Below are 24,949 nucleotides of genomic sequence, written 5' to 3'. Positions count from 1 at the left end.
GGGCGTGATCGAAACTCTGACCTCGGGAAGTGTAGTTCAACACTTGAAGGAAATGCGTTGAAGAATGCGCCATAATCCGGCTGCATAAACTACAGTTCCCAGAGGGCGCTGCGGTTGGGAGACGAACATTTTCTTTCTAAGAGCGTTCGCCCTCCCCAAGTCAATTCCGCAGTAGAGGTGACCCGATTCCCTGAGACTCATTTTACAGGTGCTGGAATTGTTCGCGCACTTCTTAATCATGGTGAGTGTTAGCCCCTGGATCCTGCTTACCCCCGACCTAAGCGCCCCAGTGTGTAGTTTCTTGCATTTGAAGGATTTGTGGGGCGGGGGGCGGCTGTGCAAAGCACTGTCTTTCGAGCCCTTTGGAAAAACCCGACTCATCATTTGGGGACTGTCGCAGTGACCTAGTAATTGGGAAGGGGTTGGTTTCCACCTGGGGAGCTCTTACAAGGGCTCCGGAGAAATTTGTCCTTGGAGAGGTTTGATCTCAGTCCTGCTGCATAGCGTGGGTGCAAAATAACCTGCAGGTTTTCTCCAAAGCACGGTACAGGGTTTGATAAGGATGATAACGTTTGACTGGGGAGGCGGGGGTGTTGGTCCTTTTTTTTTTAATTGAGTCAACAGTATTTTTAAGGGCTTTTGTCACAAACCCCTTGAAAGCAGAAGGCCCTTAGTTGTAGATTGTGTTTACCAGGTACTTCAGATTACGATCGACATTTTCGAGAGCCGTGTTTCCGCTATATCTGATTTCATAAAATGTTATTTAAAATCTGTTCATTGATGTCGTTTTGTAATGACAGAACGTGTTGCAGTGATGGCATCACTAGCCAAATAACTAGTGCAGATGTTCTTTGTTGGTTTGTAGGTTATGAATTCTAGAGCCACTGCTCAATGTTACACAATGTAACCATCTTGTGAAGGTCAGGATACCTAGATCATCACATCTTGTCTCTCATGAAAGGCGGGGAGGCTGGTGAGGGAACTCTGACGTATGAATAATCTGCGTGGTGTTTGAAGGTGACATTTGACATCAGACAAATTTCTCTAGTACTTTTATTTATAGTTGAAGTTATTCTTCCCCGTTATCTCAAAATACTGAGATAGGTGGGGATTTTGGGGAAATGTTTGAATAAATTGGAAAATTTCCAGAACCTGGAAAGACATATTTTTAAGGCAAGGGTATCACTGCCTCCTCCACCTTTATAAGGGGCCAGTGGGGACAGCTACTAATTCTCAGTCAATGTTAAACCTCAGTTTCCTACTTAAAATTTAAATGATGATTTCAGTGGTCTCTCACTTAAGAAGCTTATCAAGAATGCAGAGGTAACAGAGAACCTGAGACTTCATAATTTTGGAACTGGATGGGACCTTTAAAGATCATTTTGATGAATTTTCCCCTACTTCATATCTTAAAATTGACTTTATTGAAACCCAAAGAGAATGATTTACTCAAGGTCATACAGCAGTTTGCTCCCAAGAGCCTTATGCTCTTTCTGTCATACCATATTGTACAATACAGACAATTACCAAGTCATTTTGAAATTTTATTTTCCGTAGCTGAGGTTCCGGAGGAACATATAAATTCATATTGCAAATACAAACTGTTTTATCAGCATTTATATTACCTGATAGCTTTATCCCCTGCAATTCATTATATTGGAATTCTAGAATTAGAAGGGAATTTGGAAATTATTTGCTCTAATTTTAAAAGTTAGCCCAGTGACGGTAAATGCTTTTCCCAAGGTCACAGGGAGAATCCTGGGCCCCCATTCTTTTGTTGTTTTGCAACACAGTAGATAAAGACAGGTCTCACCCATGGAAGGTCACTCGGGCACCAGATAATACAGATATCCCTAAGAAAGAACACTCCTGTCAGCTTACTGAAACTGACAGCCCTCTCAGGTGACTCAGAATCTCCTTTCCTCCTCAGGAGACCATGTGAACAATCACTGAGTTTAAAAAGAGTCATCTTTTGTAAGCTGTTCAAAGCAGTTTTTTTTTTTTTTTTTTTTTTTTTTTTTAAAGAGGAAATAGGGAAGGACATCAGGGATTAACTGTATGAAGGAATCTGAATGATAGTTTCTTTTTTATATTACAGAAATATATGTAAATTGTAAAGTAAAAAAAGGAATACTTGGGGTTTTTCTGTAGAATAACAGAAAGAACACTTATATTCAAGCTTTACAACTGAGACTTGAGCACATGTGTAAGGCAGTCGGAATCTGCCGGAAGGTCATTAGAGCCTTGCCAAGAGCAGAGACATTCCTCCTTTGGATCTTGGCAGACTGCCCAGATATCTAAGCAAAGAATAGTAACCTGTCTTCACACTGTAACATTGTAGAAAGTCAGCAGGAATCTCCCACCCTCCTGCCATTCTACTGCAATGTTGCAAAGAGCAAAAAGAACCAAATAGGCACATCCTTTCCCATTTCATAATCAAACATTCAGGCATTTACCAAGCTTCATCCTACTTTTAGTAAGATAGAATTACCTATCTGTGTAAATAACTTGTTCATAGACCTAGAAGAAGGAAACTGCTGAGATGGAATTAGCAGCTCTTCATTAGCTGGCCACAAACACTTCACTGAGGACTGTGATACTGGGAGCACATTTTTTTTTAGCAGCTAAACCTAAGATTGACTACATTATTGTGTTCTAACCATCTACCTATAATCTTTACAGATTGTGATACTCACTTTCCCCCTTATTTCTTATCTTGGCTTGCTTTACGTTGAAGTAGCATGTGTTTCTATTTTTCTTAACCCTTTTATTCAGCAAATACTTGTGAACACTGTAATGGAGCACAAATTTGAGGCAAAGGCAGACTGCCCTCACAGCAAGGCGGTGGTGGTTCACAGTCTAGTAGAGAGTAACAGACATATAAGTAGAACACCACAGGGTAGAAGAATCCTTAGAGGAAAATTCTGTGGTGACAGAGATCTATAATTCTAGTATTGGCAACATACTGTTCTTAATGCTTTTTATGTTAACTCTCAATCTGTACAACTACCTTATTTGTTAGGTACCTGCTATCATTGTCTCCATTTTACTGTGGGGAAACTGAATGCAGAGGTTAAGTAACTTGTCAAAAGCACACAGCTGATGAGTTGTAAAGTCAGGATTTAAACCCAGAACATCCAGCTCTAGAGGCTATCTCTCTACTATACTCTGCCACCTCTCTAGACCCCTGTTTTAGAAAATTGGGTTATCCTCTTGTTTCCTGCATATGGTTCACTAATGGATTATCTGGCCTGAAATAGTACCAGGTACATAATAGAGATCCAGTAGTGTATTGTTTAATGAATGAAGTAAGATAACAGTTTGTCAATTGATTAATAAAACTATATCATTAGAACTAGGATATAATTTTCCTAACTATAGATGGAATTATTGTGATCACTAAGTTTCCAACCCTCTCAATGCAAGTATATATGAATAAATTATCTTAAACAGTTTTTTAGAGCATGTTAGGTTTGCTTCCAAACAACTCTTTTACATTTCCAAGTTTGGGGTAGTGATTTTACAAGATCCAGCCATTCCTTCATCAAGTATTTGAGCTCCAACTATGTGGCAGGCATTGTTGTAGGCAGTTGGAATACAGTAGTAAATAAAACAGACAAAGCCCCTGTCCTCAAGGAGCTTGCATTCTAAAGAGAAATTCTTTAGAATTTAGAAATTAAATTTAAAAATTTAGAATTCAGAAATTCTTCCTCTATTCCCTTTTTCTCACCTACTCCAAGGGAAGAGGGGAAAATGGAATTAAAAACATGTAAAGGCCATATGATAAAAAAAAAAATAACCATATATGATAACTTTAGCATTCCTTATAAACCTGACATCTGTTTGGAAACATAAGACTGTCTTGAAAAAAAAAAAAGGGTTATTTGGGGAATTACCGTATTTTGTCTTTTTAGGGGTATGAAGGCCTAGGGGAAAAGTTGGAAAAGAAAATGGGGAAGAGACTCAGAAGGTCAGGGAGTAAACTCTCTGTAGTTTTCTCCTTTTTTGCACTCACATCCTGGTCACACATCTGTGAGGAAAAAATACATACACAGTCTGCTACATACAGATTCATTTCTCTACAGCAGTTGACACTTCTTTCCTTAGAGTTTTTTCCTTTGATTTCTCTGGGTATCAAATTGCTAAATACTTCTGACCTTCAGAGGTTAGGATTGGAAGGTCATAGCACATAGTCTTCTTCCATCCCAAAGACATGACTCACCTGGAAAAGGAAATTCTAAATATAAAGAAATCAAAGACTTCTGCCCCATTCATTTCAGTGGCCCACTTCTCTCATGCAGGTAACAATAGAGGTGACTCAGTGAAAGTCCATTTACACAGTATTGTCAAGGAAGGGAACAGTCCACCTTGATCAGATTTGTACATCTAATGTATCCATTAAGTTTCCAAACATTTCTGTTCAGCTCTTTTTAATATAAATATTTCTGTCTTTTTAATTATCTGAGCTTTTTTTTTAGTGACTCAGGATCATCACTTTGAATATTAGTTATTATTTGTGTCCATATGTCTGTATTTTGTTCAGGGTCTGTTGAGGTCTATAAGGCAACTTCTGTTAGAACTATTATGCTCTTTGTACTTCCCCTCTTTTAAAATTACTTTTCCTTTGGAATCAGGTTGTCAAATGTCACTATATTGTGATAATAGTTATTTAATGGTAAAATTTATAATAATCCAGTATTTACTTGCTTATCTTTCTCTTTAAATAAAGAATAAAGACTTATTTTTCCTCCTTCAGGTAGTCAAGTCGAATTATGATTAGTAGTTTTATTAAAACTTCTGACTCATTGTAAGTGGAAAATTTTAACCACTGTCACTCGTCCTCTTTCTGGTGTGAAGGATTCTATTCTAGCAGATGGGGAGTGGGGGGATTTGCATAAGAGGATTTATGAGGTTCTAGTTGCTGCCAGAGTTTATATCACCATATAAGGCACATCAACTCTTTTGGGCCTATTTCAGTGGCAAAATAGCCTTAAAGAGATGGATAAGATTTTGTAAGTAACTCCAGGATAACAGTGAGAGTTAAGTAACACTGCATAAATATCTAGCCAAAGGACACATGTTCCAGAAGTTGCTCAGCTGATTTGTGCATGCTGTACTTACTGGGACAAGCCTGGAATAAATTTATCTTCCACTAAGCCAAATGTGAAGAACTTTAAAATTTTATTTATTTATTTATTTTTATTTTATTTATTTATTTTTTTTTATTAGACAGAGAGAGAGATCACAAGTAGACAGAGAGGCAGGCAGAGAGAGAGAGAGAGAGGGAAGCAGGCTTCTTGCTGAGCAGAGAGCCCAATGCGGGACTCGATCCCAGGACCCTGAGATCATGATCTGAGCCGAAGGCAGCGGCTTAACCCACTGAGCCACCCAGGCGCCCGAGACTTTAAAATTTTATATAAACTTCTGAAGTATGGGGTTGTCTTATTAGAGAGAAAATCCTGAATGTCTTTAGGTCAAAATAGCATTTTTAAATAAGATGTTAATTAATGGGTCTCTTTCATTACAGTCTGAGCCAATCAGAGTCCTTGTGACTGGAGCAGCTGGCCAAATTGCATATTCCCTGCTGTACAGTATTGGAAATGGATCTGTCTTTGGTAAAGACCAGGTAGGGGAACTATCTATAAACTGCAAGTCAAAATAAGAATATTGTCAATAAACCCTGTATTTAGTTTCAAAGAAATATTTTAATGACAAAAGGGATGGGTTATCCCAATAATTATACGGGGCACACTGCTATAAATATAAGCTGGTATCTTACTTATATGTACCCCTCCAGCCATTGAAAATGCTTTGCGTATTAACTATTCTGCATACTTTATTTAGTTGACTTGGTTCAGCCAGCAGATAATGATCTCTGGAGGTTTTCACTAGTAACATTAACTATTAGGGAGAGTCATGTGGGAGAGAAAGTCGCTGAATTAGCACTAACTTAATGATAAATGGACTTTAGACCCAAAATAGTCAGAAGGCAGATCTGTTTTCCAGTTTAAAGAGACACCCCCTATTCTTTTTTTTTTTAAGTATAATGACACCCCCTTTTCTTCTTATTCCACTAAAATCCTTTCTAAAGTGTACATTTATTCCTTTTCTTCACCCATAGATAGCAAGTTCATCCCTCATGTCAGATAATATTTAGCTTTCCGTGAACTAAAATTTACAAGAGGACTTTTTTGTGACTAAATGATACAACCTACACTGACAGATGTTGTCCTTACTATTTATTTGGCAGCCAATAATTCTTGTGCTGTTGGATATCACGCCCATGATGGGTGTCCTAGATGGTGTCCTAATGGAACTGCAAGACTGTGCCCTTCCCCTCCTGAAAGGTGAGTTGAGGGGGTGGAGGATAAAAGGATTTTATAGTATTTTATGTCTTTCAAAAAACAGGTTTAGATTTTTAACTAGCCTCTCAATTAGAAACTACTTCAAAAAAGTGTTTTTTGTTGTTTTTTGAGCTACAACTATTTGGTAAGATGTATACCAAGAATAAGTAAGGGTAAAAGCAAGAAGTAACCAGTGTCAGTTAAGAGACTATGCTTTTTTCCAACATGCTTATAATTTTTTTTTATTTAATTTAATTTAATTTTATTTTTTATAAACATATAATATATTTTTATCCCCAGGGGTACAGGTCTGTGAATCACCAGGTTTACACACTTCACAGCACTCAACATAGCACATACCCTCCCCAATGTCCATAACCCCACCCCCTCTCCCAACCCCCCTCCCCCCATCAACCCTCAGTTTGTTTTGTGAGATTAAGAGTCACTTATGGTTTGTCTCCCTCCCAATCCCATCTTGTTTCATTTACTCTTCTCCTACCCCCTTAACCCCCCCATGTTGCATCTCCTCTCCCTCATATCAGGGAGATCATATGATAGTTGTCTTTCTCCAATTGACTTATTTCGCTAAGCATGATACCCTCTAGTTCCATCCACGTCGTCGCAAATGGCAAGATTTCATTTCTTTTGATGGCTGCATAGTATTCCATTGTGTATATATACCACATCTTCTTTATCCATTCGTCTGTAGATGGACATCTAGGTTCTTTCCAGAGTTTGGCTATTGTAGACATTGCTGCTATAAACATTCGGGTGCACGTGCCCCTTCGGATCACTATGTTTGTATCTTTAGGGTAGATACCCAGTAGTGCAATTGCTGGGTCATAGGGTAGTTCTATTTTCAACATTTTGAGGAACCTCCATGCTGTTTTCCAGAGTGGTTGCACCAGCTTGCATTCCCACCAACAGTGTAGGAGGGTTCCCCTTTCTCCGCATCCTCGCCAGCATCTGTCATTTCCTGACTTGTTCATTTTAGCCATTCTGACTGGTGTGAGGTGATATCTCATGGTGGTTTTGATTTGTATTTCCCTGATGCCAAGTGATATGGAGCACTTTTTCATGTGTCTGTTGGCCGTCTGGATGTCTTCTTTGCAGAAATGTCTGTTCATGTCTTCTGCCCATTTCTTGATTGGATTATTTGTTCTTTGGGTGTTGAGTTTGCTAAGTTCTTTATAGATTTTGGACACTAGCCCTTTATCTGATATGTCATTTGCAAATATCTTCTCCCATTCTGTCAGTTGTCTTTTGGTTTTTTTAACTGTTTCCTTTGCTGTGCAAAAGCTTTTGATCTTGATAAAATCCCAAAAGTTCATTTTTGCCCTTGCTTCCCTTGCCTTTGGTGATGTTCCTAGGAAGATGTTGCTGCGGCTGAAGTCGAAGAGGTTGCTGCCTGTGTTCTCCTCAAGGATTTTGATGGATTCCTTTCTCACATTGAGATCCTTCATCCATTTTGAGTCTATTTTCGTGTGTGGTGTAAGGAAATGATCCAATTTCATTTTTCTGCCATGTGGCTGTCCAATTTTCCCAACACCATTTATTGAATAGGCTGTCTTTTTTCCATTGGACATTCTTTACTGCTTTGTCGAAGATGAGTTGACCATAGAGTTGAGGGTCCATTTCTGGGCTCTCTATTCTGTTCCATTGATCTATGTGTCTGTTTTTGTGCCAGTACCATGCTGTCTTGATGATGACAGCTTTGTAATAGAGCTTGAAGTCCAGAATTGTGATGCCACCAACTTTGGCTTTCTTTTTCAATATTCCTTTGGCTATTCGAGGTCTTTTCTGGTTCCATATAAATTTTAGGATTATTTGTTCCATTTCTTTGAAAAAAATGGATGGTACTTTGATAGGAATTGCATTAAATGTGTAGATTGCTTTAGGTAGCATAGACATTTTCACAATATTTATTCTTCCAATCCAGGAGCATGGAACATTTTTCCATTTCTTTGTGTCTTCCTCCATTTCTTTCATGAGTACTTTATAGTTTTCTGTGTATAGATTCTTAGTCTCTTTGGTTAGGTTTATTCCTAGGTATCTTATAGTTTTGGGTGCAATTGTAAATGGGATTGACTCCTTAATTTCTCTTTCTTCTGTCTTGTTGGTGTAGAGAAATCCAACTGATTTCTGTGCATTGATTTTATATCCTGACACTTTACTGAATTCCTGTACAAGTTCTAGCAGTTTTGGAGTGGAGTCTTTTGGGTTTTCCACATATAGTATCATATCATCTGCGAAGAGTGATAGTTTGACGACTTCTTTGCCGATTTGGATGCCTTTAATTTCCTTTGTTGTCTGATTGCTGAGGCTAGGACTTCAAGTACTATGTTGAATAGCAGAGGCTAGGACTTCTAGTACTATATTGAATAGCAGTGGTGTTGAACATCCCTGCCGTGTTGACCTTAGCGGAAAAGCTTTCAGTTTTTCTCCATTGAGAATGATATTTGCGGTGGGTTTTTCATAGATGGCTTTGATAATATTGAGGTATGTGCCCTCTATCCCTACACTTTGAAGAGTTTTGATCAGGAAGGGATGCTGTACTTTGTCAAATGCTTTCTCAGCATCTATTGAGAGTATCATATGGTTCTTGTTCTTTCTTTTATTAATGTGTTGTATCACATTGATTGATTTGCGGATGTTGAACCAACCTTGCAGCACTGGAATAAATCCCACTTGGTCGTGGTGAATAATCCTTTTAATGTACTGTTGAATCCTCTTGGCTAGTATTTTGGTGAGAATTTTTGCATCTGTGTTCATAAAGGATATTGGTCTATAGTTCTCTTTTTTGATGGGATCCTTGTCTGGTTTTGGGATCAAGGTGATGCTGGCCTCATAAAATGAGTTTGGAAGTTTTCCTTCCATTTCTATTTTTTGGAACAGTTTCAGGAGAATAGGAATTAGTTCTTCTTTAAATGTTTGGTAGTATTCCCCCAGGGAGCCATCTGGCCCTGGGCTTTTGTTTGTTTGGAGATTTTTGATGACTGTTTCAATCTCCTTACTGGTTATGGGTCTGTTCAGGCTTTCTATTTCTTCCTGGTTCAGTTGTGGTAGTTTATATGTCTCTAGGAATGCATCCATTTCTTCCAGATTGTCCAATTTGTTGGCGTAGAGTTGCTCATAGTATGTTCTTACAATTGTCTGTATTTCTTTGGTGTTCGTTGTGATCTCTCCTCATTCATGATTTTATTTATTTGGGTCCTTTCTCTTTTCTTTTTGATAAGTCTGGCCAGAGGTTTATCAATCTTATTAATTCTTTCAAAGAACCAGCTCCTCGTTTCGTTGATTTGTTCTATTGTTTTTTTGGTTTCCAACATGCTTATAATTTACCTTACTAATTAAGCATAATATTGCACGAGGGTTATACACTTGAGATTGTCTGCATTGTGTTGTTATTTGAAATGTATTTAAAAAGCAGTAGTAATGCCTAAATTATGCAGCTCTAAATGATGTCTTCCAGGCTTATACATTACCCGGAGGCTAGAAATTGTTTGGTCCCTCACATGTAGTCCTAACCCACAGCCAGTCATCAGATTGAGATACAGCTAAATTGTTCTAATCATATGCTGCATAGTTTGAAAAAGCCCATGAGAGTTCTGCTAAGAGCCTTTAGGAATCATTGAAATATTACACAAATGTAAGATAGAAGTCTTAAATTTGATTGACGGCTTCATTCAAATGTTAGGTCAACTTGTAAATTAATTTGAATATTTTTCTTTAGGTATCCCTTCATTACTATCATTTTTTTTTGTAAGGATTAATTAATAATGCTCTCCCAAGTTTGCACAGAGCAAAATATATACACATCCAATGGAAATCATGCTCAGAGGGGTGCCTGGGTGACACAGTGGGTCAAGTGTCCACCTCTTCTTGGTTTCAACTTGGGTCATGGTCTGGAGTTCTGCATCGGGTTCCACCCTCAACAGGAGTCTCTTAATCTTTCCCTCTCCCTCTATCCTACCCCCATATATTGCATGTTTGTGGATCTCACTTTCTCTCTTTCTCTCTAAGATAATAGGTGAATAAATATGAAAAAAAAAATAAACGTGCTCAGAATTCATATGTCCATTCAATAAACATTTACAAAGGGGTACTCTCTTGTCTGAATCATTTGGTTGCATAGTTATATAAGAGAGTACATTGCCCTGCCAAGCTATTCTGCTGGCTCCCTTTCCTCATGCTCTCTTTCTTTTTTTAAACTGAAGTATAGTTGACACACAACTCACCCTCTATTTCCGAATCAGCTTTATTGCATTGTCACATTTTTATTCCTTTCTCTGCTGAGTTCTTTTGCTCTCTAATGGGTCCAGGTTACAGTCAGCTTGTCCTTAGTCAGCTGAATATGACAGGGAGTGTAGAGTCTGCAAATAAGTATGCATGGCTGGGAAGAAGATTCCCCTCACTAACTGGTGTTTCTTTGTATACCTGTTGGGGGCTCTACAGCAGCCTTACTATAACACAGTTTGACTCCCCTAAAAACTTATCAATGACAATGCTGAATCCTGGTTGGCTTAGTCCATTTGGGCTACTATAACAAAAATACCATAGACTGAGTTGCTTAAAAACCACAAAAATTTAATTTTCATAGTTCTGGAAGTTGGGAAATCAAGATTAAGGCATATTCACATTCTGGTGAGAGGCCATTTCCTGGTTCCATCTTCTTCCTGTGTCCTCAAGGCAGAAGGGGTGAAGAATCTCTCTGAGACCTCTTGTAGAAGGCCATTAATCCCATTCATGAGGGATCTACCTTTATAACCTAATCATCTTCCACAGGCCCTGCCTTTTAATACCATCACATTGGGGATTAGGTTTCAGCCTGAATTTTGTGAGGGACAGAAACATTCAGTCTATAGTACTGATCATGGCCTTTTTAATACTGTCAGTAAAGGGGAGTGATGATGTATGTTCTTTAATCAAAGAGTAAGTAGTATATGTTTACTGGACTAGCACAGGGAATAGTGGTTGACCTCTTGACCAGCCTGGGATGGAATTACAGGTTCACTGCTTTTTGATGGCAAATAAACCTCCTTAAACCTCTTTGTCTTCATAAAATACTAAGATTAAATTTGATACAACAAAATTTGTAGTGTTGTTCCTGGTATGAAGCTCCTCAATAAACATTATTTTGAATCTGTGATTGATATCTTAGATCTTAAAGTAATCACAACTTAAAGGTTAGGTAAATTAATTTCTCCTTCATGTTATCTTTGGTAATTGGTTTGAATAACAAATGTTGCACAGAGTTGAAAGTTATCATATTATGTTTTGCATCATACCTGATCATAGAACAAAAGCTGTAGAGTTTTCAAACTTGAAATGATTACTGAAATAGGAAAAGCAAAATTAATTTACATTTTATTATGTTTGTTGATTATATAACTTTTCCTTTCTTAGGCCCCTAAAACTTTTATCATTGTGCTATGTAGAGTAAACATTTGCTACAAAGTGAAAGAATTACTAGGGAGGTTCAGTGTGAAAAAGAAAACCTCAGACTTTGGTGTTTCAGTAGCTCTACATATTTATTGCCCTGTTCACAGATGTCATTGCAACAGATAAAGAAGATGTTGCCTTCAAAGACCTGGATGTGGCCATTCTTGTGGGCTCCATGCCAAGAAGGGATGGCATGGAGAGGAAAGATTTACTTAAAGCAAATGTGAAAATCTTCAAATGCCAGGGTGCAGCCTTGGAGAAGTATGCCAAGAAGTCAGTTAAGGTGACCAATACAGTATTTTATGGGGTTTCTATTATCAGCATTTGAAATTTCTTCTTTTAGCATTTAAGTAAAGACAAAATTATTTGCTTTCTCCCCCACTACTTTTCTGCAGTGGTCAGTAAATATAGATAGAGCTTTACTTGATAAGCTCTCCTTTTCTGAGTTTTTTTTTTATTATGTAGAAATCTTTATTTAGAGGTTCTCAAAAATATTTTGTCCATTACTGTGATATGGAAATTTACTGTTAATTTACAGACCTATAGAGAAGGCACAGAACCTTCTGGTGCCTTTTTGATGCATGGGAATATTTGTTCAGACGTTTGGATTTGTGTGTATGATGGTAGGGAGAGATGGCTGTAAGCTGTTTTCTCAGCATTGAGATGGTGACTTCTGAAATGCTCAGATTTTTCTTAATCCAGAGAAATTTGATATATTGGTCTTTTGAGGAGTTGGTTGGTATTACTTCCTCTTCTCTTTGTGTGCAAGCTACTTTAGTTTCTGAATTTGCCTTACTTAGTATTACAATAAGGCCTCCTTTGACCAAATAAGTAAGCAAAAAGGCTTGTTGGTTAGAGGTTTTACGGATTTTGTTAGACTTGTTCTTCCCAGTCCTGACTTTAAACAAAGGTAAAAGAAAATGTTTAAGATTTTAAAGTTGCCAGTTACGATGTTCTATTATAATATTTTATACATAACTGAATTTTTGCTTTCTGTAGAATTCATCTTAAATAGCATACTTTTATTTTCTGTGATCATTAACAGAAAATAGTAGAAATGAGTAGAAATTCATGGGTCTCTTAATAAAAAATGACAGCATTGTTTGGACTGATCCAGGCTGCTTAGAGCTGTGCTGCTTGTACTATAATCACCCCTCAGCTAAGTGTCCTTTTTGGAAAAATATTTACTGACGCTGGAGTACTTAGGAGCATTAGAGTATCAGATCTTTAGCTTGTTCTCCAGTGGGCCAGAAAGACTAAGGGTGCTGTGTGTGTGTGTGTGTGTGTGTAGAGGGAGAGAAATGGAAAAAATTAGGAAATCTGGGTAAAGAGGATGTGGGAGATAGTCTTTGTAATAAGCTCACAGCTTTTCAGTAAGTTTGACATTATTTCCCAGTAAGTTATAGTTTTATTAAAGAATCTAAAACTTAAAAGGTTAAGTACATGTGGACATCTTCCTATACTGTATCATAATATAGTATATCCTGTACACTTCCCCAGTTTAAAAAAAAAAAGTAGCCTGAAGTGCTTTCTGCTAAGGATTGATTCAGTAGGTATAGTGCAGATAGGATTTGGTAATCTGTATTCTAGCAAACCCCAGTTAATTCTTAGGATTAGGCAAGATTAAAAAATTCCTTTAAGTAATAAAAAGAAATCATTGTCCTAAAGTTAAACTGCTCAAGTAGAATTTCTTTCTTGGACTAGTTTTATAGGAAGGAAAATTTTATGAATGAATTGTTCTCTCAGAGCCTTTGATTACATGTTTGTGTGTCATGTGTGGTAAGGAGATAAATGCTCTGTCTCTGTTCTGGCACAAAACAAAATGGATAGACATGTACCTTTGGTCTTGAATGCTGCCACCTAGAAAGCAAGTTGTATACATGTTGGTAGCTTTATTAAAGAAAGACATGTTTTCAGTAATCACACCAGCAGTGGAGTGGAAATGCTATGGAAACTATAGTGGTAACTATACTTAGCTCGTACAAACTTGATACAAAGGCTACATGTTACACATTTATCAGTCATATTCTAAGATAGTTTAGTTCATCAGTATATGATGTGTAACTTCACTGTGCCTCACATATATCCTAGGTTATCGTGGTGGGGAACCCAGCCAATACCAACTGCCTGACTGCCGCCAAGTCGGCACCGTCCATTCCCAAGGAGAACTTCAGTTGCTTGACTCGTCTGGATCACAACCGAGCTAAAGCTCAGGTAGAAAAACACCTTTTAAAATCTTGAATGTTCATCTTTAAAACCTTTTTCTCACACTTTTGAAGTAGCTAAAGCTTACTTTTTTGTTTTTGTTTAGTAGGAAGCTATTCTTTTTTTTTTTTTTTTTTTTTTTATTTACTTGACAGAGATCACAAGTAGGCAGAGAGAGAGGGGGAAGCAGGCTCACCGCTGAGCAGAGAGCCCAGTGCGGGGCTCGATCCCAAGACCCTGGGATCATAACCCAAGCCGAAGGCAGAGGCTTAATCCACTGAGCCACCCAAGCGCCCCCCAAGTAGGAAGCTATTCTAATTTGTTAGGGAGTCTTTGCATCTAGACTCTTAAGGAGGCTGAACTTGTACTTAATTTTCTCAACTATAGTTCATTTGCTAACTATGCCAAAATACTGTTCCTAATGTCCTCTTACTACAGGGGTTAAAAAAAAAAAAAACAGTTATTAGGGGCACCTGGGTGGCTCAGTCATTTTAAGTCTCCAACTCTTGATTTTAGCTCAGGTCTTGATCTCATCAGGGTCATGAGTTTAGATCCTCCCTGGGGCTCCATGCTGGGCATAGAGCCTACCTTAAAAAAATCGGTTATTAGTATAATTAACAGGACAGTACATAGTTTATTTTTGCCAGCTATATAGAACATTATAAAAAAGATTTGAGCTTTTTGTGTTTTGTGTGGTTCTGCTTCCTTTTTCCCTATAGCTAACCCATTGGATTCAGATTTTTTAATATTTAATTTTATTTTTATATCTTTTTAATATTCTACATGTTTCCATAAAACGTTCTACTTTGAACTATTTAGAAACTAAATTTTAATTGTTCTCAAGTTTCCTTACCCCTTGGAGTTTTAGATAAATGTGCCAAGGGGTCAGTGACCAGTAGCTCTTCGAAAAATGAGGTGCCACCTCGGATCATTTGTGCTGGTTTCCTAGGCTTTTTCGGGTCTAGATGATCCCAGTGCCCTTCAAAGCAGTAACAGAGTTCTAGTTTCTTGGACATAACCTCTTTCCTTTTTCCCTAGCAACTTTCTGGCTATATCTCCTCATCCACAGGTCATCACATCACATCATAGGTCTATGAATTCAGTCCTTTTTCTTCTAAAGAAGACAGTTTTGTTTAGTTTGAAGAAAACATTTTATCAAAAGATGGTGTAAGGTCTAAGTTGAAAAACCACTGCTTTAAACTAAGAATTGATCATCTTCCAGCTTTGGAGTTACCCAGTAACAGAGAAAAGAATTGACATTTGTTAAGCCTCTACCCTAAGCTGAATGCTCTGTGTGTAACTTATCATTTCATTCTTCTAATACCTATATGAGATATGTCATTATCTCTGTTTTATACATAGAAACCTGAAGCCCAGAATGGTCTGGGATCATAGTCATATAGCTAGTAAATGATGAAGCCAGCTAGATTTGCCAGACTCCCAGACCCTTAGGTGTGTTCTTACGTAAAGAGATTATGTGGCCTAAGTCCACTTACTGGCTCTGTGACCTTGAGGAAGTGTATTCAAAGTATAAAATGGGATAATAATTCTACCTCAAAGAGAGATTATGTGGATTAAATGAGATATGATCTATGTTAAGTTCTTTTATGGTACCTGTCACATAATAAAACTCAATAAAGATTGGCTGTATTTAGTAGTAATGATTTTTATTAGCAGTGTTAATTTCTTTTTTTCAAGACTTTATTTGACAGAGATCACAAGTAGGCAGAGAGGCAGTCAGAGAGAGGGAGGAAAAAGCAGGCTCCCCACTGAGCAGAGAGCCTGATGCGGGGCTTGATCCCAGGACCCTGAGCTGAAGGCAGAGGCTTTAACCCACTGAGCCACTCAGGCGCCCCAGCAGTGTTAATTATTAAGAGGCCTATAACTAAGAGTTGAGAAGAACCACACCTCATATATCTCCTTGAAAATTCCATTAATTTAGAGGGTCGTTAGATAATCTGTTAGGTTGCAGATATTTCCTTTGGGGTTTTAGGCTGTGAACTGGGTCTTTTTCCTTACTTTTTAGCTAAAGTCGAGGGGGAGGTAGAAAGAATGGGAGTTCATTTGAATAAGTGGAGGCAGAAGATTGTTTACTACAAAACAGTCATGAAGGAAAAGATGGTTTTAGGTGGTACATTTGTAGGTTCTAGATGGCCAGATGGTAACTTACTTGCATCAAGGAAAAAGAGGTAAAATGACTCCACTGAAAAACTTGGTTTTTACTGTTTCAACTGAGGCATTGGTGGAGGCAGGCACTGGAAAATTCTGCTTCCAGAGGTACTACTAAGTAACACTTTGTCCCAGTGCCCCAAACAGTTCTCCCTGTAGGGGCAAAAGTCTGAGTGAGGAAAGAGAATAGTAGTAGTCTTGTTAGACTTTAACTTTTGGCATATGTTCCAGTATGTCATTCTGGCATAGTGAGAACTTTTGGCAAGTTTTTGAAAAAGCAGTTTCTTCTTCCTGTAGGAGTTGTTCATCCAGTGAGAAAAATAACAAGCTCAAAGACTTAATTTCTTACATGAATGTTGCTAGCCTTACATAATTCATTTTGGAAATCAGAAGACCTAGCTCCCTAGTGACTGTTCATTACCTGCAGAATTCCCCTGTGTATTTGCAAACCAGAGCTGCATATGAACGCCAACAGGGTATTTTGGCAATAAAACTAATAGCTGGTATGGGAGTATGGAAGAGCAGGAGGAATTACTGGGCTGGAGAATTAGTCCAAAAGTGTTTAGCAGAACTACCTGTAGGACGTGATAGGTCGAAGGGAGCAAGGAAGTGGAATCCTGGATACATGTTAATTTAGACTAGCTCTAACATGAATGAAATTCAGAGACTGCATCTGCAAAGTATTGACTTTGCTATCCACCCAGAAGTGAATTAGCTCAAGAAAAAATAAAAAGAGGAAGTAGGCAGCAGGACAAAGAAAGTAAGGAGTTTCCTGTAGCTTCATCATACTTTGGAGCAGTTAGGGCTGACATTCAGCAAAATTACAGGTTCTAAGTTCTTGGTAATAGACATCTTGGGTTACTTGCCTCAGGTAAATTTTCCTTTTTCTCTGTGATACTAGCTAAATAGAAGTAAGGGCAGTTCTTCCCAAGTCCTTGAAGGTCATGGCACACACAGAAAATGGTACTTACTGCACAGCACACCCCTGTTCCTGCACCACGAAGCAGATGGGTTGCTGGATTCTCTAGAAATCAACTGTCCAGCTAATTTGTGAGACTAAATAGTAAATAGCCCTAATACTTACAGAACTCTAGATGAAGCAGGGTTTAGCTGAGAAGTGATTTTAAATATCAAAAACAGAATTATAAGAGAATTAAAATCATTTAACTATTCTAGGATTTAAGAAGTCTCAACATGGGACGCCTGGGTGGCTCAGTTGGTTAAGCAGCTGCCTTTGGCTCAGGTCATGATCCCAGCGTCCTGGGATCGAGTCCCACATCGGGCTCCTTGCTCATCAGGGAGCCTGCTTCTCCCTCTGCCTCTGCCTGCCATTCTGTCTGCCTGTGCTTGCTCTCTCTCCCTCTCTCTCTGACAAATAAATAAAATCTTAAAAAAAAAAAAAAGAAGTCTCAACATTAGGGTCATAGTGAAAGTTAACACAATTGGATTCTTACTTGACTGAGTAAATTGGTATAATGATGACTCAAGTCACTGCAAACATTTCAGGTATTGGCCTTTTTCATCAGTATCCTTTTTGTTTGGTTGGTTGCTGTTTTGTTTTTACTTTTATTTTGGTGTAATTATAGACTCAGAAGAAGTTAAATAGTACAGAGAATCCCACGTCCCCATCAACTCACTTCCCCCATCGGTAACATGTTCCATGTCTATAGAGCTTTTTTAAAACTAGGAAATTGACTAAACTACACACAACACTATTAATAGATTCACTCAGATTTCTACAGTTTTTACATTCATTTCTTTCTCTTTAATCACATACGTAGATTACTATAATCACCACAGTGAAGATACAGAACTGTTTGATGACCCATAAGAGAACCTCCTCATGCTGCCTCATTATAGTTATGCACTCCCTCTCCATTCCTAAGCTCTGACAACCATTTATCTGTTCTACATCTCAATTAATTTGGTCATTTTGAGAAGGTCACAAAAATAGAATCATGTAGTGAGTAAGAGACCTTTTGAGACTGACTTTTTTCATGCAAAAACAGTGAACTCTGGTGCAGCTATTTTTTTCTCCCATTTTTACCATAATATAAAAGAAGGAAAAATCACCCACAACGATACCCTAACACATCAGCTCATAAAATCATAAAAATTTTTTTCTAAAACATACCCTTCTGGTTCATCACAATTCTGCTATCTAAGAACAAATTATGCATACAACTAACCATAATTTCTTTTTGCACATTCCCTTTTTAGGTGAATAACAAAATAAGTGAACTGATTTTGTTCATTTATATCTTTTTTTTTAAATACTTTATATATTTGACAAAGAGAGAGATCACAATTAGGCAGAGAGAGGGGGAAAGCAGGCTCCCCACTGAGCAGGAAGCCCAATGCGGGGCTCGATCCCAGGACCCCGAGACCATGACCTGAGCTGAAGGCAGAGGCTCAACCCACTGAGCCACCCAGACGCCCTATTTATATCTTTCAAAACATAATTTTCGAACCTTATCTGTGGATAGTGTACTACACAATATAATTGATAGTCATGTGACTACAAGGCATGCAGGATCTTTTTTTTTTTTTTTTTTTTTTTTAATTTATTTGACAGAGATCACAAGTAGGCAGAGAGGCAGGTAGAAAGAGAGGGAAGCAGGCTCCCCGCTGAGCAGAGAGCCCGATGCGGGGCTTGATCCCAGGACCCTGAGATCATGACCTGAGCCAAAGGCAGAGGCTTTAACCCACTGAGCCACTCAGGCGCCCCCCCCCTTTTTTTTAAGATTTTGTTTATTTATTTGACAGAGATCACAAGTAGGCAGAGAGGCAGGCAGAGAAGTGGGGGGAAGCAGGCTCCCTACTGAGCAGAGAGCCCAATGTGGGACTCAATCCCTGGACCCTGAGATCATGACCCAAGCCGAAGGCAGAGGCTTAACCCACTGAGCCACCCAGGCGCCCCGGCATGCAGGATCTTAAAGTGATTTTTATTTGTTTGCTTTTTACTTTTTTTTTTTTTTTTTTTTTTTTTTTGCTTTTTACATTTTTTAAATTTATTTTTTAAGTAATCTCTACACCGAACATGGGGCTCGAACTCAGGACTCCGAGGTCAAGCGTCACATATTCCCCCAACTAAGCCAGCCATGTATCTTCTTAAATGCTTTTTAAACCTATAGCTAGAAATTGTCATATTTGGTATCATTTTAGTATTTCATTTAAACTCTTTCCTTTGGTTTCCTAATCTGTAAATTGAAGACAACCATACTTTTAGTAATCTGAGCCTCTTTCAACTCCAAAATTTCATATTTAAGATCACTTGAAAATTAGCTAATTTAGATATGTGGTATATAAAAAAAATTTCACCTAAATATGGAGAAATTCCCATACTCTAACCTGATTGCTCAGAAGTGCTGAGGAGACATCTCCAAGTAAATACAATAAAACAAAGGTCACATCTATGTATTCTTAAGCTCTTGCTTGGTGTTTTATGTTGGCATTTTGTGTTTAATAAACCCCCTGTACTGATAAGTTAATCATAAACTATAGGATGCTCTCTACTCTTAAATATTCTAGCCTGTAATGTTTCAGGTTCACATTTTGTTTATACTGCTAAGCTTTGACGAAATTACCAAGCAATATTTCTTTCTTTCTTTTTTTTAATACAGATAGATAAAACTTGTGGGTTCTCTTGAAGTTTCAGAGGCCTTAAAGATATTTGTCATATGGGCACAGTTTGAAATAAAAAGCATTTGTCTTAGTAATGCATTTGTTTTCTGTTTCACTAGATTGCTCTTAAACTTGGTGTGACTTCTGATGATGTAAAGAATGTCATTATCTGGGGAAACCATTCCTCAACTCAGTACCCAGATGTCAGCCATGCCAAGGTGAAACTGCAAGGAAAGGAAGTTGGTGTTTATGACGCTCTGAAAGATGACAGCTGGCTCAAGGGAGAATTCATCACCGTAAGAAAAATCTCTTAACAGCCAAGCATAGAGAACTCTGGAGAGAGACACCACATTGCTGACCCCAACTGTCTCTCCAAGACCGTCTCCAAGTGTCTCTCCATTTGGTGGCGTGGTTCTCAAGGAGAGCAGGCCTTTCATGGTTTTTCTGATGACTACATACAGAGCCAGTCATGATCCTATCTGATTTGATCTGCTGTGTGGCAGTCAAGATTGATTGCTAAAGTGGGGAAAAACTAGAGATCCTTCTAGTCCTCCAGTTAATCTTTATAAAGAGATCCATTTCTCTGTGTGGAGTATAGTAAACTTTCTATGTGGATTTGTAGTTTTCTTTTTTCAAAAAGACACGCTTATAACTGAAATAGGTTAGTAAGGCCCATGCTGGGTAATTGTATGATTTTGGGAGGGGAATACATTAAACTGTGGCTGCAGTCTCTCACTCCAGGGTTAGTTTGGTAGTGTTGAAAATTGTCCTTTCATGATCAAGTAATGCTGTCTCTGCCTGTCCCCAACCAGACTGTGCAGCAGCGTGGTGCTGCTGTCATCAAAGCTCGAAAGCTCTCCAGTGCGATGTCTGCTGCGAAAGCCATCTGTGACCACGTCAGAGACATCTGGTTTGGAACCCCAGAGGTGACGACTCCGTGATTTGCACAGGCCACTCTTTGATTTTTGTCCTCTGATGCTGTGATACAAAAAGAACATAACCTTGCAGTTAGGCAGGTTAGGTTTATATCCCAGATCAGCTGCCTATGAGCTGAATAATCTTGGGAAAGTTAATTAACCTTTGGTTATCTTTTATGTGGCATTTACCTTAGGGTTGTTAAGGATTAGATGAGAGAACTAGAAAACACCTAGCACACCTGGTGGACGTGATTTTTTTTTTTTTTTTTTTCTTAAAACTTATATTGGGCCAGAGCTTCCTCATTTATAAAATGAGGATTATGTTTCTCTGGCCTACTTTACAGGGATTAGGAGAGTGGAGTGAGATAATACCCATAAAAGTTACCCTGTCAGAGATGTGCCTGGTGATGCTTCCCTATACAGTATTGAAGTTACATACATAGTAAGAAAGCATCACCAGGTTTAGTTTTGTTAATTCATGTGTCATTTGGTAGCATAAACTAATCCCTAAGCACCCCAAGAATATGAAACATTGATTGTTATTTTCAGGGAGAATTTGTGTCCATGGGCATTATCTCTGATGGCAATTCCTATGGTGTTCCTGATGATTTGCTGTACTCCTTCCCTGTTACAATCAAGGTAAAGTATTTTGGGGTTATTTCCTTCTGTCCCATTCTGAGAAAGTAGTTGCATGTTTTTATTAATACTGGTATAATTTAGGAAATTTTTCCTTTACTAAATTAGACATTTTTCTCAACTTTAAAATTCTGCAAAGCACAACTTCGGGTTACTAAAAGATTGAAATTAATCTAGAAAGCAAGATTCAACTCTTGATATTACACACTTTGTTATTATGACTCTAATACTGGATATCTACCAATAGTACCTTACTTTTATTATAGCCATACTAAAGGCATTAGTTTTTTTTTAATGTTTGCTGATAAAATCCTCTTTTAAAGATTTTTTTCTGGATTCAGTGAGTTTTAAATTTAAGTGTTGAACTTTTATCAGAATTATCTGTTAAGATCTGGATTTTGATTTCTTTAGAATTAGTCTTTAAAAACAGATACTCCTGTAGCTTTAAGTTCAGTCTGAGTTGTTGCTTGCTGGAAGATCAGTTCTAGTTTAATTGTAAATCTTTTATTTGCAATTATTTTCAAACAGAATAAGACCTGGAAGATTGTTGAAGGTCTCACTATTAATGATTTCTCACGTGAGAAGATGGACCTAACAGCAAAGGAACTGGCAGAAGAAAAAGAAACTGCTTTTGAATTTCTTTCTTCTGCCTGACTAGACAATCATTTTGATGTTACTAAAGGCTCTAAAGCTGAAGAATCTAAATGTCGTCTTTGATTCTAGTACCAAATAACAATAATGCTAAACTTAAATTACTTGTGAAAAACACCACATTTGAAAGATTGTGTGCTTCTTGGTATAAATTTGTGACAGTTTATCATCATGCTGTTAGTGCCGCATCCTAAATAAAATATATATTCAAATGAAGATGACTCAGACTCTTATTTCCAGCTAACATTTCATTGCTCTTCAAAAAGCAGACTTGCATGTTTCCCAGCTTGGGGTTATTTTTTTTTTTAAACTAGAGGAAGGTAGTAAAGACAGAAAATGTTAAAAAGTAAAGGATAATTCTCTTCTATTCAATTTTTTTTTTTTTTTTTTTTTTTTTTTTTTTTTTTTTTTTTAAGAGGGAGCAGGATGAAGGGCAGAAGGAGAGGGAGAGAAACTCAAGAAGCAGGCTCCACGCCTGGTGCAGAGCCCCTCACAGGGCTGATCTCACAACCCTGAGGTCATGACCTGAGCCAAAATCAAGAGTCAGGATCTTAACTGACTGTGCCCCCCAGGCACCCCTATTATTTAAATAGGATAGGAAAATCGCCTTGATAATGAATCAGTCTACTCAAGAATATATTTTTAAACATTACCTACATTAGGCTATTAAATACTCAATGGTTTTAAATCTTGAAGGTTAGTTCATGCTTTGTGGATAATGTAATTTTAACATTATCTGTTAATTAGGTTGCAGAAATGCTGTTACCAGTTTAAAGCCATTTGATGAAATTACAACAATCATTTTTCATGATGGAAGGAAAAGTAATCTTCCCTTGATGTATTACCATATAGCAGATAAGGAATAATTTACATTTCATAACTGGTAAATGCCACAGAAATGTATGCTAGTGGGAATGTTCTCGATCTAAGCTTATAACTAGAAACAGTATTGTCCAAAAAATTAGTCTTTTTTTTCCAAAATTCATCAGGACAGAGACCTCTATCTTTTCATTCTTGTACAATTTTAATTCACTGTACATAATAGACAATATCCTAAATCTCTCTGGGCCTAGTCTAGTGCTCTTCATGGGTACTCAAAATACTTAGTTGGATTTGTAACATAAAACTACCCATATCGGGACACCTGGGTGGCTCAGTTGATAAGCGTGTGTCTTTGGCTCAGGTCATGATCCCAAGGTCCTGGGATGGAACCCCTCATCAGGCTCTCTGCCGGGTGGGCTTTTCCCTCCCTCTCCCACTCCTGCTTGTGTTCCCTCTCTCGCTGTGTCTCTGTCAAAATCTTAAAAAAAAAAAAAAATATATACCATTTCATATTTCAGATGTAGAAAAAAGAGAAACCAGTGAGTAAAAAGTGGTTTTAGAACTATTGTTAATCAGATGCATAAAAACAAAATTTCATATGAATCCATTTAGGTTTTATATAAAGGAAGCATGAATGTGTTCCATTTATTAAATTATTCTCTCTCAGTTCCAAACACACCCTTCTATACTTGCTTATGATACTGGGTTGGGACTCTGCAAACATGTCTTTACCAGCTGCTCCTTGAGTTAAAAACCTGCCAAGAAAGGGTACTAGAAGGAGCCCAGCAGGCTGAGGAGGAAGAAGGAACATAGTCATGCTCCTCCTTGTTTGCTTCTTTTATCATTACCTTCACTCCACTTAATAAATAAGCCAGAAAACAAGAAAACAAGTCAAACTTGTCTTTAAAAGAACAATTAATGGGAAGCATGAAGGCAAAAAATTTAATGTACATTTTTTAAATGTCATACGAAGAAAAAATGTACACAAGTTACAAGAGCTAGAACACATGATAGAACTGGAAGATGTATAAATAAAATTAACTCAATAATGTGTCCACATCTATTTTGTCATCCATTTGTGTGAACTGGCCTATTATTTGATTCTATAAATTAACATCAACAACTTCCCTAAAATCAGGGGTCACATAATCAAATAGTAACAAGGCTTTGGAGAGATCTGGTAGATTACTCGTAGAAACAGTTTCTCACCAACTGCTTCTAAAGCATGACTTTTTGTTTGAATATTCACATTGGGAAGCTGATCACCTCCATATGCCATTTCTTTATGCTATTCACTCTGTCACCTTAACCAAGAGAGCAAAGCATTTTATTGAGTCCTCTCAATGGACTTCCCAGGCACAGGATATTGTGCCCTTAAGAAGAATGATAATTTGTGAAAAGCCCAGGCCTTTTGTAAGGATTTTACTAGAACTTTATGAGAACTTGAGGAGATGACATACGGGTGAATTACAGGGCAAAAGACATTACATGTTAATGCAACAAAGCTGGATTCAAAAATTTTCCAGAAAAGATACAGTCTGAATAAACATTAGGAGAGAACTGGCCTCTGCAGATCATGACCCTGGTAATGTTTACTAACCAACAGAAAGAGCAACAGCTTTTTTTTTTTTTTTTTAAGATTTTATTTATTCATTTGACAGAGATCACCAGTAGGCAGAGAGGCAGGCAGAGAGAAGAAGGGAAGCAGGCTGCGACGTGGGCTCGATCCCAGGACCCTGAGATCATGACCTGAGCCGAAAGCAGAGGCTTAAACCCACTGAGCCACGCAGGCACCCCATAGCAACAGCTTTTTCAGAAAATTTTAAAGAAAAAAAAAAATTTTAATTGTTAAGAAAGCATAAAGAAAGAGATGCAAAAACTCTACCAGTTAAATCATATTTTTCATAAAAGTAATAGATACTTGTCAAAATCAGTGAAATGGCATTAAATGAATACCAAAAGCCCCTTCTCTCATAGATAAGTGCGTGAAAGAAGAGTTTTGTGGGGGGCAGCTCCCATGGATAAATGCTTGGAAAAGGGGCTTTCTTTACGGGGAGGGGCCTGCTGGGTGGCTCAGTTAGATAAGCATCTGACTCTTGGTCTGGTCTTGATCTGGTCATGAGTTTAAGTCCCACATTG

General features: G+C 37.8%; 1 protein-coding gene across 1 annotated transcript; it reads left to right on the top strand.

The window, feature by feature from the left end:
* The first annotated feature begins 52 nt into the window (after positions 1 to 52).
* Positions 53 to 22,204, top strand: MDH1 (malate dehydrogenase 1). The gene is made up of 9 exons (XM_047744383.1): positions 53 to 241; positions 5,528 to 5,626; positions 6,251 to 6,347; positions 11,894 to 12,069; positions 13,878 to 14,000; positions 19,904 to 20,080; positions 20,597 to 20,710; positions 21,251 to 21,340; positions 21,866 to 22,204. Exons 1-9 carry the CDS (start codon positions 239 to 241, stop codon positions 21,989 to 21,991), a joined length of 1,005 nt encoding a protein of 334 aa, XP_047600339.1. The 5' UTR covers positions 53 to 238; the 3' UTR covers positions 21,992 to 22,204.
* Positions 22,205 to 24,949: the final 2,745 nt, after the last annotated feature.

Source organism: Lutra lutra, chromosome 9 (genome assembly GCF_902655055.1).
Source record: "Lutra lutra chromosome 9, mLutLut1.2, whole genome shotgun sequence".
Lineage (NCBI taxonomy): Eukaryota > Metazoa > Chordata > Mammalia > Carnivora > Mustelidae > Lutra > Lutra lutra.
This window is presented reverse-complemented; position numbering and strand designations above follow the sequence as displayed.